The sequence below is a fragment of the Acanthopagrus latus genome, chromosome 18 (assembly GCF_904848185.1).
Source record: "Acanthopagrus latus isolate v.2019 chromosome 18, fAcaLat1.1, whole genome shotgun sequence".
NCBI lineage: Eukaryota > Metazoa > Chordata > Actinopteri > Spariformes > Sparidae > Acanthopagrus > Acanthopagrus latus.
Window position 1 is genome coordinate 23,766,182 of NC_051056.1, and position 14,835 is coordinate 23,781,016.

At 43.4% G+C, this 14,835-nt stretch overlaps 1 protein-coding gene and 2 long non-coding RNA genes across 3 annotated transcripts; 2 read left to right on the forward strand and 1 right to left on the reverse strand.

The window, feature by feature from the left end:
- Nucleotides 1–1,205: 1,205 nt before the first annotated feature.
- Nucleotides 1,206–9,665, forward strand: LOC119007946. Its single transcript, XR_005071285.1, has 5 exons — nucleotides 1,206–1,325; nucleotides 3,589–3,693; nucleotides 4,198–4,421; nucleotides 6,830–6,901; nucleotides 8,190–9,665. It is a non-coding gene; the product is annotated as an uncharacterized LOC119007946 (long non-coding RNA).
- Nucleotides 6,905–9,930, reverse strand: LOC119007947. Its single transcript, XR_005071286.1, has 2 exons — nucleotides 9,834–9,930; nucleotides 6,905–8,981 (listed from the first exon to the last, which is right to left on the reverse strand). It is a non-coding gene; the product is annotated as an uncharacterized LOC119007947 (long non-coding RNA).
- Nucleotides 9,931–10,323: 393 nt separating this feature from the next.
- LOC119007944 (serine protease 23) lies at nucleotides 10,324–14,098 on the forward strand. The gene is made up of 2 exons (XM_037077928.1): nucleotides 10,324–10,676; nucleotides 12,320–14,098. The coding sequence occupies exon 2, from the start codon at nucleotides 12,337–12,339 to the stop codon at nucleotides 13,456–13,458; it is 1,122 nt and encodes a 373-aa protein (XP_036933823.1). The 5' UTR covers nucleotides 10,324–10,676; nucleotides 12,320–12,336; the 3' UTR covers nucleotides 13,459–14,098.
- Nucleotides 14,099–14,835: the final 737 nt, after the last annotated feature.

Here is a 14,835-nt window from a genome sequence, read left to right on the forward strand (position 1 = left end):
CCTTGATTCACGTCTACGTTTTCAGAGACGAAGCCATTGCAAAAATGTCATGTGGCAGCCATTTTTTATCTACCATTAAATGAATTATGTATTTTGCATCACATCTCCTGAACAACAAACAAACATAACACAGGAAAAACAATATCATCTAATCTAAGCGCTGATGGCCAAGGATTACAATGACACTGTGGTGAGCTTGATGGGAAGAAAGTCTCACGAGACAGATCATCAACTTCAACACAGATCCTGTGCTACTTACACAGCAAAGTTTCAAGCCTGCAGATTTACTTATCAACCTTAGACACCAACATCTGACGAACACCACTACCCTCCACATCATACTCGGCCGTGGTGACACAACTCAAAACACGCACATCTCCAGAACACAACAGGACACAACCACAACAAAAACCAGAACATGTACAGAGAGCAACAAACTAAACATATCCAAACAGTCTCATGAGCACTTGAGAATCCGCTCCCATGAGTCTTTGCACCATCCAGCGCTCACTGTCCGATATCGGTCCTCCTCCGGTCACCACAATACCATCATGCAACATCATAAACTGTGAATATCAAATCATATCATCTGGACTGTCTTGGCTCGAGTACCAAACTCTGCAGCCGGTTAGCAGACTCACAATCAGACCCTGGACAGCTCAGCTGTCGCTCGCTTAATTGATGATATTTTATTTTCCACCCATCTCGATAAGAAAGCCCAGCGTTGTGTAAGCGTCCATCCCCCCTGTACTTATGTCTAGGTGTCAGTGGGAGCAGTCTTGGCTGAGTAATGGTGTTACTAATCTGGATCTAGATGGGAGTTGAACGCTTACAGAGCCGCTCATGTCCCTCGACACTCCACCGTTTCTTGAGTCGCACGACTGGAAAACAACTTGCATGTCGTTCTGCAGCCCTGTTTTGCAGAAAGACGAACAAATAAAGCCCGTTTTCTACTCTGGCTGCTACTCAAGCGCATGGGTAGGAAGGGGGGGCTGTGTTCTTCAAAAGTGCTTTTTGTTGTGTTCAGGGCAGCTGGGGTAATGTACACACACACAAACACACACATACACACAAACACACACACACACACACACACACACACTAACAGACCACACTGGCTGTTATCAAGGCTCCTTCATTGTCCCAGTGAGCCGTCCACTGTGAGTCCTGGTGATAACATTCCAGAACATTCCAGAACATTCCTTCCAGGACTCAGGTGCTCCATCAGCCTCCTTTCAGCGGATCGTTCAGCTGTTTACTAAAGACTGATGATCAGAGTCGCCTCTCTTACGTCTTTTCTGTTCTTTACTGGGATGTGAATTAAGGTAAATTTCAGTTTTTGGAAGAGAAATCTGCCCCTGAAACTAAGAGCGTTTACAGGGGCAAGGTTGTAAAATGTTATAACCAAATTAAAAACACATAAATTAAAAGTTAGAAAACCACCAACCAATATTTCTGTATTATGAATGCAGTCAGCTGAATTCAGCAGAAATGCCAACTAATGGCTACCTGCCCAGCAGGCAGAGAGATGTAGTTAGCAGCTAGCCACCGAACACAGGAGAGCAGCCAGCAAGCTAAAGAAAGCAAAACGGATATTTTTGGTGTAGACCAAGAGCTAAAAGAAGACTAAATACTGGACTTAGATCTGTCAGGTTGCCAGTAATACGACTCCAAATGGATGCTAATGTTTCTCAGTAACATGTGTAAATTAGCAACTGTTTGCTAACATTTTTATGTTTTCTTTGTCATGCTATCCCCCACGAGACCAAAGAAACTATCAATGAAGCTTAAATAACAAGATTTTCCTCTTAGGTTTTATTTGTCATCTTTCGAAAAGGTATTTATATTTTTATATTTTTGAGAACCACCTAACAAACGGCAGAATTGGGCTGTGAAAGGATACACACAATGCACTTTGAATATTTTATTGAATATTAGACCTCCCACCCACAAAATTGATCACATAAAAATTGGAGATACTGAAAAAGCTGCCATCCCTCAAATGTAATTAATGAGTATGAAAGTTACGCCTGGGTTTGTGGTTATATTCTCAGTTACAGTGTAATGATGTGACAAATTAGGTTGTTGTGAAATACTTTATATGTTTAAAGCATTTTCTTAGCTAAAGCTGGATCAAGATAAGGTGAAATATGTTTGAAATATGTCTCCTAAGTGAGAGGTCAAACCAACTTTTCATGTTGACTGGGAGCCGACAGAGAATCATACTTACACACTAAAGGAGTCAGACGGGGATTTGCAGGTGGGAGGTAAGAGTATCTTTTCAGGAGCAAACTTATCAGTGAGTCTCAACTGTCTCTGTGCGCAAAAGGAGAGACTCAGAAGAAGGAGTGCCAGTGGGAATGTTCGCTCTGAGGCTGTAAATATTTGGGTCTGTTTACTGAGCCCTTAACAGCAGATTTGTTCCTCCACTCAAACGACCCAAATGCTTTTTGTCTCCTCCACGGAAACAGCTTCAGGAAGTTCAGTGCATCTCATGCGGCCACACGGTCTGCACCCGTCACCCGTGCTGTGTTCCTGTCACGGACCCTTTTGATGATTTCCACTCATGCAAACCACATTGCTGTCATAAATAATGATTTGCTTTCTGCTTTGAGTTGGACTGCCATTCCAGTTGAGGCTCACGCGTTTGCAGCTGCGTGGCCGTCTGTGACTCCAGACCTCCTTTTTCATTCCAGATTGGTACTCGTGATCAGATCAGAGATGAAGAAACGCTCTCTGTTCTCACCAACCGACTCACATCTCGCAGGATTTCTAGCATTCCCCACGTTATTCCTCCGCTCTGGTATCAGTTAAGATTACCCAAATATTCAACCCACACTTGGGTTGTTCCAATCAAATATTTTGGCACCAACCTTCTCGTCATACTGGGAGGTTTTTCACGAGGAACCGAGGACATCAAATTTATTTGCTTTGCTTAATTTCCCAGTTGTACAGCATTGTTTTCAGGGTCAGGGTTTCTTCAGGCTCATGGCTAACAATAATATTAGTGATCACAAAGATGAAACTAAAAAGAAACAAAGATCATCGGGTTTGGTTCTAAGTTGTATCTGGGTCAGATAATAAGACATTACACGTCAGTTTCCATCAGTTGTTCTCCTGTTATTCTTCTACAAGACTTGGTAAATGCAGTTGTTTTCTTACCCTTTTACAGAAACTGGCATTCTGACTGATTCGACAACAATCTGTGAAGTGACTTAATAGTGATAAGTGGCTTCAATGGGCCCTTTGGGGCCGATAATTCCTGTTGTAACCATTAGGTCACTTGATTAAGCCAACAGATGCCCGTCTCCTTTCCATATCTCCAGGCCAGAGAGATGTTTTAAGGTTGTTGTGAGTAACCAGAGTCTGGAGCGTTGAGATACCGTTTGGGACGACTTCCAGTCTCTGCAGCAGACTCCCTCCCGCACCCTTCAATCTGCCCAGACTGGTTAAAGATATGAAGAGACACACTTTCCACCTCTCCTGATGGATTTCATCCCAGTCAGTTTGCATTCCATAGTTCTGTTTTTGCTAACTGTGTTTTTTTTTCCTTTCTTTTCTGCTCCTTTCCTCTCACGGCTCATGCAGCCAAACTGAAATGACATCATGCCGAGGGGGAAGTCGGGCTGAATACGTACCCACAAGGCCCTGCAGGAGAACCAGGGACCAACGGGAGGAGGGGTATCTCCTGAGGTATTTATCAGGGAGGAAAATGTAATAAGATTGTCTGAAAGGGTTATTCCTGGCACGGACGAAGCTCTTTTTGTCAAGTGCTGCAACAACACGTGGACTGAAAATGTGGAAAATGTCGTCTCTGTTTTGACCCGATGATGAGGAGATAAAGAGGACACACAGATGGGGTGGGAGGGATTTGATGAAAAGGGACTGGGTGAAGAAGCAATAAATATATCCGGATGGAAAAAAAAGGGGACATAAAACACTGAGGCACAGGCACAAGGGGACATTCTTTGTATTCACAGCCCCTCTCTTTGAAAACTCCTCTCTGAAAAAAAGGCTCCTTTTTCTGCGGTTTCTAAGTGACGAGAGGGTCCGGTCAAGAGCTGCAGGGTTGTTATAAAAGGTCCACTCGGCTGCTTTAAGTCTCAGGTGGTTTGTTTGAATCTGATGCCAATTATCAGATTAAAGAGTCCAAAGAAAACCCTGTGATCCAGTTAATAAATCCCCCTTTGCTTACAGAAACTGTTGCGGGGCCCCTCACAACATGTCAGCCGAACGGTCACACGAGTCCTGATCCCTCGGCCCACCGTGCTGGCCTCGTCCCGGGCAGAGGGACCACATGTTCGCCACATTAACGTCTTCAACTCAGTCTGATTTACACATGAAGGGATGAACTCTGTCCAGCGTGGATCTGTTACAGGCTTGTGCTCAGCGACACGGGACCATTTCCATGGAAATTGAAGGTATGCCTGCTCACACATACCCAGCGTGAACTCACTCATCTGGAATCCTCCCGGCTGAACGAGCTCAGTGCAGACAGCTACCAGTAATGACATATATTAGGGAATCCTGCTCAAACACCAAACCGTTATGAAGTCAAACACAACCTGCTGGCTTTCATCGCATTTGTCTCCCTCGCTCGCCTGTCAAACAGTGACACACTAATAACGCACTTCCCTGAAAAGTAGTCGCATGTTAATGAACACGACAGGTTTCTCCTCCAGAGAGCGGAAAAAGTTGGTCTCTGAGGATTTTTTTTTGTTTTGTTTTCTTAAATGAATCATCTTGGAAAGTGTGAGTTGGCCAGAGAGTGTGTGAGGACTCGGGGAGGGGGGGGGGGTGTCATCAGGGGTCACTGACCTTCAGGACCTCAGTGTTAAAATGAAGAAAAATGCATCACACACTCTCACTGTTAGATCTAAAGTGTTCTTTTGTGTGATAATAGATAAATAGAAGTGAACTGCAGCTGTTAGCTGCCGTTTGTTCGGCCCTACAAAGGCAAACAGCATTAAGAAGCACTGATTTAAAGTATATAGACATATTTCATAGGAAATACATGTAAAATGTATGTCTGTGTCTGTCTTCTGTGAAGTTACTAATCTAATATGTTGAGCAGATTAGCTTTGGCAGGAGTTTTGTTGTTTTTTTTCCACTCCATCTTGATCGGATTTAACTACAAATCCTCATTTACATATGTGGAATAACAAACTGAATTCCCAAGATGTCAGTTCATCAAAACTCATATTTTTCAAGTACAAATAACTGGGGGGAAAATAAATAAATAAGTAGTATGCCAAAGCTAGCTTTCAACTAATGAAATGGATGTCAAAGAGTCCACTTTCAGCTGAGTTATGACCAAATAGTTACTGCGTTTGTCTTCCATTTCCATGTTGGCTGAGAAACTGGTCTTATGATTTCAATAATCACAGTAAACCCAAGCATCATGTCATTTATGTTAGTGTTTCAAGAAGAAGACCTCTTTAGTCTAGTGGTTCTCAATCGTTTTTGGCTTGTGACGCTGTAAAATTAAGCAATAATTACTTGTGAATCGCCTTTATGTGCATCAGCAGTTCAACTAAACAGTCATTTTTCCTTCTCGGATTGTTTGAAGGGGTTTAAAGAGACCAGAGGAGGTGAGAGTATCGACTACTTCACAAGAAACATCTTAACAATTCAGATACGTGAAACCAGAGTGCCTTTAACCAACCCGAGGGCGACTAAACTGGTTGCGAGAAGAAGTCTGATTGTATATAAGCTTATGAGAAGATTACCCTGTTTATGGTCTCAGTCTCTTGTTTCCAGTCTTCTTCAAGACAGAATTACCTTTATTTAGTAAGTTTTGGTCCTATTAACAGTAAAACAGACAATAAGCAGAGTGTGGCTACTTCATGATTGTGATTGTCCTCGAGTTCACCGTCAGATCCAATCAGGGTTGTGGCATAGCAATCCCTTCTTCCCCAGCTCGACCGTGTCATCCAAATATGGTCATTTTCGTGCTCTCAAAACAAGATGGGGATCGACATAATGCCAAATTTGAGGCTTTGAAAACAGAAGGAAGAAAACCACCTCTTTCCTGATGATCCTCTTGGCCAGAGAACAAGGCCGCACAGAGCTGCGAACAATGCTGCAGACTCTTTGTCTTATTGTCTTTGCACATAACCACCAGCACTGTCGGTTTCAAAAGCTCACATCGTTCAAGGAAATGTTTTTTCACATTTTGTAGCCATTGAAATACAGCAAACAGTATTAAAATGGCTGTAAAAACATCTTAAAAAACATCTTTGGCAAGGATGTATTTTCTTTGCTTTACTACCTGATATTTCAGTCAAATCCAGTGACTGACCTGATGCTAGGGAAATGAAATGACCATTCCACCTGGTGTCTTATTTATGAACAAGCACGGTTTGTGACGTGGAGCTCATGGTCTGCAGTGCAGCGTGGAAAACATTACACCATGAAACAGAGGCAGTAGTGTGTCAGTGTCACAGGGTCGATTCTCGGTCCAGGAATTTTCTTTCATCTGGAGCTAAAAAGTTCTGCCTGCGTCCAACTGCGTGACCTTCCAAATGCCAAAGACATGCAAGTCAGGCGAATTTATGGTCTAAAATCTGTGCTGTGAGGGTCCGTATTAATCATGTGATGGACTAGAAACGTCTCCAAAATTTATTTTCCACCACCCACTGCAAAACCCTTCTGCGAGGCTGCAGCCGCTCGTGACCCTTGACTGGAATTAGCAGGTAAAGCCTGAACAATTCAATGAACACTGTCAAGCAAAACAAACGGTTTCGGAAATGAAAGATTTACTACCAACAGCTGTTTTTTAACAGTTTTAACTCTGATTTTTTTCTTTAAACTGTCAAATATACTGCAGGTGCCTCTTCTGAAAGCCTTGAAACACGTGTAAGACAAGGAACTGCAAATCAGTGCAACGGACAGGAGACAGGTGGGACAACAGAGAATGGTTAACTTTTATCTTGACTTCTTACCGTACACATAAATTTACACAAGTTGACAAATTGATAAAAACGTGCAGGAAAGTTTCCATTATGTGTAGGAAAGCTTTGATTCAGCTTAATGAAATGCAGCCTTTAGATGGAAAATTAGAATTAGAGCTGTGGTATTTTACACAAAAAACTGAAAAATGACTCTAACAACATTTTGTCTGCTTGCCTAAAGTTAGATGAGAAGATTAGGAAATGTAACTTAATTTGCATTGCACATTTCATACATCAGGACAATTAAAAAGTGTTATAAAGGGTGATTACAATTTTTAAAACGGGGTAAAGATGAGTGACACAAGAGACACAAAATGTAAAAGTAAACCACTGCAGTTTAAATCATGTGGGATAAAAATATAACAGAACACAAATGCACATCTAAATTAAATTCAAACAACCACACATGTGAAAGCAGTTTTGTACGACCCATAATTATGTTTCGTGTTAGGCGGCGGCCTCTAGTGGCTGTATTATGGCAGCAAAGGAGGAAGTCGGTTGACGTAGTGAAGTTACGTGACATGACTGAAGCAACACAGTGTTTGTCTAACCTAACCAAGTGTTAGCGCCTTCACTAACCAAACAGCGAGCGTGTGACGAATGTTAGGAATGCCTGTTGCTTTGGGAACGGTGATCTATGACGTCGCTGGAATTCAACACATTCAGACAATTAGGTATTTAAAATGAAGGCTATTTGAAAGCCACGCTTAGAAGATAAGCTTTTAACCATTACTGGGTAAAGTAGGCAGTGTAGTTAATGCCACACTCATGTCTGTACGGTATATATGAACCTAGATCCAGCAGCTTGCTAGCTTAGCTTAGCATAAAGGCTAAAAAAAACAGGGGGGAGCAGCTAGCCTGCATACCTGTACCTTTAAAGCCCACTAACTAACAAATTATACCTGCAGAGTTGGACAAAATCTAAGATGTAGAAGCCTGTTGGGAGGTTTTTCTTGGTACCACTTCAGTTTTGGTACAGATTAAACAAACAAGATAAAACATGTCAGTACATGTTTTGAGCTTTAGAAGTGCTTGTAGACCAAGTTAGTTTCCTTTGAATGGAGCCAGGTTATGCTTATGCTAAGCTAACCACCTGCTCGCTCTGACGTGAGACTGGTGTTGATCTCCTCCTCTCATCTCTCGGCAAGAAAAGAAAAGCTTATCTTGTCAAAATGTCCAACTGTTCCTTCAATGACTGTTTCCTCTGCCCCATATCGTTTTAATGTTTTTGAGCAGAACTTTCTGGGAGGAGGAGGAGGAGCGGAAAGAAGAGGACGGAAGGAGAGGAATCCACGGACAAACAGAGGCCAAGTTTCTCAATGCCAAACACACACACACAAAGGAAATCTCTTGTGCTCGCTCTGTGCAGCAGAGACACAGGCAGTGATACCATCATCACACAGCGTGCTTACAGAGTTACACATTTACACCTCTCTGGCCCTCTGCCTGCTACCTTCCTCCCATCCTCTATGATTCCCCTACACGTTTCTTGGGGACTATACCTTACACTTAATCTGTCAACACTGCGCTGCTCCCGGAGCAGGAACAGTACCAGCTGAGGATTTTATTACAGGGATGAGGAGCAGGTTCGGTAGGTGTTTCCTCTGGGGTGACATTTTGCTCCGAGGGGCAACAGCGGCTACATTGTGCTGACAGCCTGACTTGTGTCCTTGTTGGGAGATTCCTCAGCATTCCTGAAAGCACTGTCGCCGTGACTGGGAGCTCTGTTTCGGCACCCCCGAAGCTTCGAAAACCCCATGGGAGCGTCGCTTGCACGGCTTCCCAAATTCCACAGGTTTGCAGGGATCCTAAATGAGAGATGAAAGACCTCTTGGAGATCAAGGTCAGGCAGCAGAGGACGAGGTGAGCGCTGCTGCCAACGTGCCCCGACAGTCCTCTCGCCTGCCAGCTGCCATTTGTCTTCACGTCTCTCCTTTGGCTATTGGCATTGCTGATAATTAGAAATGCCAGACACAAGACTTTTATTGCTCGGTGTAGCTGTAGGCGACCAATAAAAGTGCCAAATACCTAATATGATGAAAAGAAAAACACTTATTATGTGTGACTGAGTCATAAAATCATCAGACACGTTGACTCACCAGACTGAATGTTAAATCTTTAGGCTCTAATGGGGCTAAGATAGATTTGATATGAACTATATGACAGTATAATGTATCAAAACATGCGTTAGTATCATGCTTAATATAAAACCATCATTTTTCTTGCAGCCTTGAATTTGCAACTTGACTGAAAAGTTCAGTCAAATGTTCTCCAGTGTCATAAAACTAACTCAGTGCGGGAACTTAAAATGGGCCTTGTCAGCAAAAGTGTATAAAAACTGACTGGTGCTGCTGAAACGGCAATTTTTCTGCCTGCTGACTGACTAAAGTTAAAGTTGCAACAGAGGACATTTCCCCTCCTGAAGTTTTCAAGTGGTAGTATTGTGTGCAACGGTTTTCCTCAGAATAACACAAAGCAAAACATAAGTTTATTCAATCATTTAGTGTTTAATAGAAATAGACCTTCCTTTCTTAATCTTCCTTTCCCCTAGACACAAATATCTAGTAATGGTAAGGTTTATAGGGAACATTCCAGATTTGCAGATTTAAATATATTTTATCATATTGGATAAGGCTTCATTGATTTAAAGGGGAATATTGGGACTTGGCGGAGGTATGCACTCTACTCAGTGCCATTCTATTTAAAATAAACGTCATGACCAAATATCTGCAAAACTAACAACATTCCCATCAGCCTCAGCTGTAAATTGTGTTTTATAATTTGCAAAAGTTAGCATGCTAACATGCTAAACGAAGACCGCTGACATGTTCATGGAAGAACTAAAACTGGTTACCTCTTGAATTCAAACTGTGTTTGTACCGTTAGCACAGGAGCTTCTGACCACCAGAGAGACCAGAGAGAAAGAGGTTTTGTCTCTCTCCATTCAGCACCGTACTATCTATGATGTCACAAATGTTTCAAATATTCCTTTTATTTAAGTTTTGATGATGATTTTTTGATGTTGGGCGACGTAGTGCATCTTGAATGTTAACATTTTGATATTAGCATGTAGCTCAAATCAGCAGCTCCCAAGTACAGTCTCACGGAGCTGCTAGCATAACTGGAGACATTAGCCTTATCATAATTAACTACAAACATCATTTTCATAAAATATTTTTCCTTCTACTTGGTGTACAGCCTTAAATCAGATTTTTCTCCACGTTGTATTTCATGTTGGGGATGTATAAATGTGTATAAAGTGTGAGTATAAGGTTTAACTGATGGTTTATGTCCAACTGCCAACCGAACGCCAGACTAACGGTCGGTCGCTCTCCCAGCCGTCAGTTAGCCGTCAGTTGGCCGGCTGCGGGGCGGAGGCGGGGCGCTAGGACCGTGAGGCAGGACAGGGCAAACACTTCTGCTCAGACCGGAGACTTTTATTTGTGGCTGTGTGTCTGAGCCGGGCAGGTTTCAGAAGAAGAAGGAGAAGCACTCTCGGTCCTGAGAGACTCCGCATCTGGCGCTTTATTTATTTATACACGCTGTTATAAAGAGCGAGCGAGACTTTCCTCTTGTGGAGGAGGAACCAGAGAGAAACTACCTGCCGCTGACCGGAGAGGAGGATGAGGAGAACCTGGGGAGGAACGATCGAGAAGGAGCCGTCTGATGGGGAGGAACACTTGACTGGGATGTAAACACGAACCATCGATCTCTAATCAGGAGGTAACTGCATTAGATTAACAGGAGAGACCACCGTGTTGTGTTTACTGCTCTGCGCATGAATTAAAATAAGTAATTTTACACTCTTTGCCATGTCTAAGTGGATTATTCAAACCAAATGTTGTCGTGAAATTTATGGTAAAAGATTCACTACATAATGCAGGTGTTTCCAAACTTTTTTTTTCATAGTACTAAACATCCCTTCAACCATCTTCCCTGAGGGGGGAACTTGTGTTTTGGACAGATGTTACATTAAATTAAACTCCATTTGACTCATTAGATAAAGTTATATCACATGTAGAAACTGAACAGGGAGTCTTCTGTAGACCAGCAGTCTGGAGTGATTTGGATGCCTGCATGTGTTATTTGTGAACCGAAAAGACTAAACTTTTTTTGCATCTTCCCTTTAATATGCAATACATAACTGTGAGAGGAATCATTTGCACAACTTTTTTCTCTTCGAGGAATGCAGATTAATCACCAAAGATCAGCTCTCCTTCTCTCCCTCTCTCTCTCTCTTTAGTTTTATGTTCCCTCTGGATCATTTTGCTGTGATGTCCAACAGAATAACCTTTAAAAACCTCAGGGAGAAGCCGCGGTTTTGGTTTAGAGCCGTGCATTTTTGTCTCGAGAGTCAAACGTTGTGTTTAAACACTGACACACGCTCTCGGCACACATGGCTTTACATGCCCTTCTTCACCGGGCCAATTTACCACTTCAGGTCCTCTGTAGCTGTCATGCGTCTGACACGTCAACATGGAGAGAAACACACACACTTTCCCTTTTTACAGAAGCTCCTTTTTTTTTTGGTTCCTTTGCCCCCTTCGTAGAGTTGAACAGAGCAGCACATAGGTGTGTGGACAGACCCCACCCTGCGCTTTGTTTGGAATAATGCTCTGTCTTCGCCGCCGTGCCTCGACTTGTTTCTTTTCACTTTTCACACACCTGCTCTCTTCGTGCCATGAGTGCCTCAGGGTCCACAGCCTTCAGAGGAGATCAAGTATCTCCTTGTCCCGGCTAATCTGCCCTGAAAGCCTCGACGCACAACTGTGAAGGAGTTAGTGTTTGATGGAACACAACGTCTTACCTTTTTGAGCTTTTACAAATATTTGATTCGAGGGGTTTTAACTGTAACCTCCCAGCCTCTTGTTCGCCTCCTCGCTCTTGTGGATCCACGTCTGTGAACATGATACGATTTTCCAAGTAATCACACACTGCTTTTCTTTTCCTGTCAGAGCGTGAAACCACTCAGCAATGTCTGCGAACCACGTTGCCTCTTCGTTAATTGAACTTTTTTTTTTCTCCCTCTGGAATTTGGACCAAACCGATATTGAAAATACTCGTTCGCCTCAATCGTGATGAAATCCTGTTTTCCTGGTAATCTATATTGTAGGAACAAGAGGTCCATTGTTGCCTCGCCACACCAGATGAAACTCAGGCCTGCGTTACTGCATTAGATTTTGCAAGCTGACCTCACTTTTTGCATAAGCTGTGATTTATAATCAACAGTGAAAGAGTCCAGATTTATGTGGGATTAGTCTGTTGGAGTGTTTGTTCCCGGGAATGTTTTCCATTTTCTTGACAAACATCGAGGAATTTGTGCAAATCTTTTTCTCATGTTTGTGATTAATTTTCTGTCGTTGCAGTGTTTTCCGTCACCGCCATGACGCCGCACCTGCTCCTGCTCCTCCTGCTCCTCCTCCCCGTCAGCCTGTCCTTCCTGCAGCCTCCTCACCACCCGCCCGTCCACATCCCCACGCTGGTCCCTCACGCACCGACACCTCTCATCCGCTCCCGCTTCAGCGCTCACGCTCAGCTGGACTTCACCACTCACTGCAACTCCAGCTGCTTCCACCGAGGAGAGCAGGAGGCCCCAAAGGAGGAGCTCACAGAGAAACTGGCCTTTGAGACGCTGTACGCTGACGGCACCCGCACTCTCACCACGGTAGATGTGGAGGCTGATGAGGACCTCGATGGGGATCACCTCGCCCTCCCTCCTAGAGTGAAGCCCCGGCACAGACGTGTGAGGCGTCAGATCTACGGAGCAGACGGACGTTTTAACATCCAAGGCGACGACTTCCTGTTGGATTACCCTTTCTCCACAGCTGTGCGCATCTCCACCGGCTGCACCGGCGTTCTCGTGTCTCAGCGGCACGTCCTCACAGCTGCCCACTGTGTGCACGATGGGAAGGATTATGTGAAGGGGGCGCGCAAGCTCAGGGTGGGCTTCCTGATTCCTCCGTCCATCAACGGCACAGGTGTGGGCCTCAGTTCCGCGAAGAAGCCTCTGGTCCGCTGGGTGAGGGTGAAGCGTACCCGCGTGCCTAAGGGCTGGATCCAGGGCCCTCAGGAGGTCAGCATGGACTTTGATTATGCCCTGCTGGAGCTGCGTTGGCCTCACAGACGTCCCTTCATGCGCCTCTCCGTGGCTCCCTCCTCTGATGACCTGGCAGGGAATCGCATCCACTTCTCTGGTTTTGACAGCGACAGATCTGGAGAGCTGGTGTACAGATTTTGTCCAGTAGAAGAAGAGTCCAGCGATCTGATATACCAACACTGTGACGCCCGACCTGGAGCCAGCGGCTCAGGAGTGTACGGCAGAGTGTGGGACAACAGCTTAGAGCGCTGGGAGAGGAAGGTCATCGGCATCTTCTCTGGACACCAGTGGCTGGAGATAGACGGGGAGAACCGGGATTACAACGTGGCCGTGCGCATCACTCCTCTGAAGTTTGCTCAGATCTGTTACTGGGTGCACGGGAACCGGCTGGACTGTGTCCAGGACTGAGAAGATTTGACAGCATAGCGTGAAAAAGAAAAGAAAGCACAAAGTGACTATAAAAATACAGGGTGAGACGTCTTACTTCCACTGAAGACAGACGAGTGAAACAGGATTTGATCCATACAGAAATAACACCTTTCAGTGACACACTCAGTTACTTTTGGATCCAGTTCCACTGTATGTGTTTAATTTTCTCCCTGTAACCTCTGGGCCTATTAAACAGATCTGCCTGTGAGATCATCACCACGGCATCTTTTAATAAGTTTCTGCCTGCAGTCAGATTAATAACACGCTCAGTGTTTCCACAGTATTAAACTAAACCACTTTTTACAAGAGGGGGAAAAAAAACACTCTTCTCTTCGTGTGTGCAGCGCGTGTCAGTAGCAGCAGATTATTTTCCTACTGTGGATGACGGCAGACTATTGACATTTTACATCTTTCCTGCTCTGTTTTCTGACTCTGGGGAAATGGTTTGGTATTTTATAGCTCTTCAAAGAAAATCATTCAGCTTGTGGACATCCACTGATGCTTTTTGACGTTTCAGCAGACAGGATGCTCTTCATAGTGTGGTCAGAGTGACACGGTGTTAATTTTATTTTTGTGAAAAATGCTTGATATATATTTTAATAAACAGAGATTTATAGCAGTGTGTGTGTTTATGTGTCTCTGTCATCTTGGCTCGGCTTCAGGAGTGGTGTTGGGGCTCCCTCCTGTGGTCAGAATAAGCACCGCAGCAGCGGTGAGCTGAACAACAGGGACATTCTCCAGTTTAGAGCTGCAAGGAGTTGACAATTAATGGATCAATCTGTCAGGAGAAAATTGACTGCAAACCTTATTGATATTCAGATAATGGGTTCAGTCTTTTTTTCAAGCAAAAGAGTAAAACATTATCTGGTTCTTAAATGTTAGTTTGCTGCTTCTCTTTGTCATTTATGATTGTCAACACTTGGCTCTGGACTAACTTTCATTTAGTAATACATTTGAATTTGGTTTCTTCACACATTATGTTAATATGTTAATGATTGTAATGTTTGATTAATCTAATTTCCTATTTAAACGAGCATTCTGTAGTTTTGGAGAAGAAATTAAATCTCAGAATGTTTATATTTACAATATTAATGAGGTAATAATACAAACTCATAATTATGCATCTTTTCCATCATTGAATAAAAAAGATGTTCTCGGAGGAAAATAAGGTCCCAGAACACTGTTTGAAGCTAGAAGTCCGCCACATATAAACAAAGTGAAACAGTATGAAACTGTGTTGAACTTAATGGTCAGATCGTTTATTCAGTCATGAATACAAAGTTTGTTTATTCAGTTTTTTTATGCATGAAAATATAAAAACAAATCTGTCGATTCTCTTTTTCTTCTGATAAACAT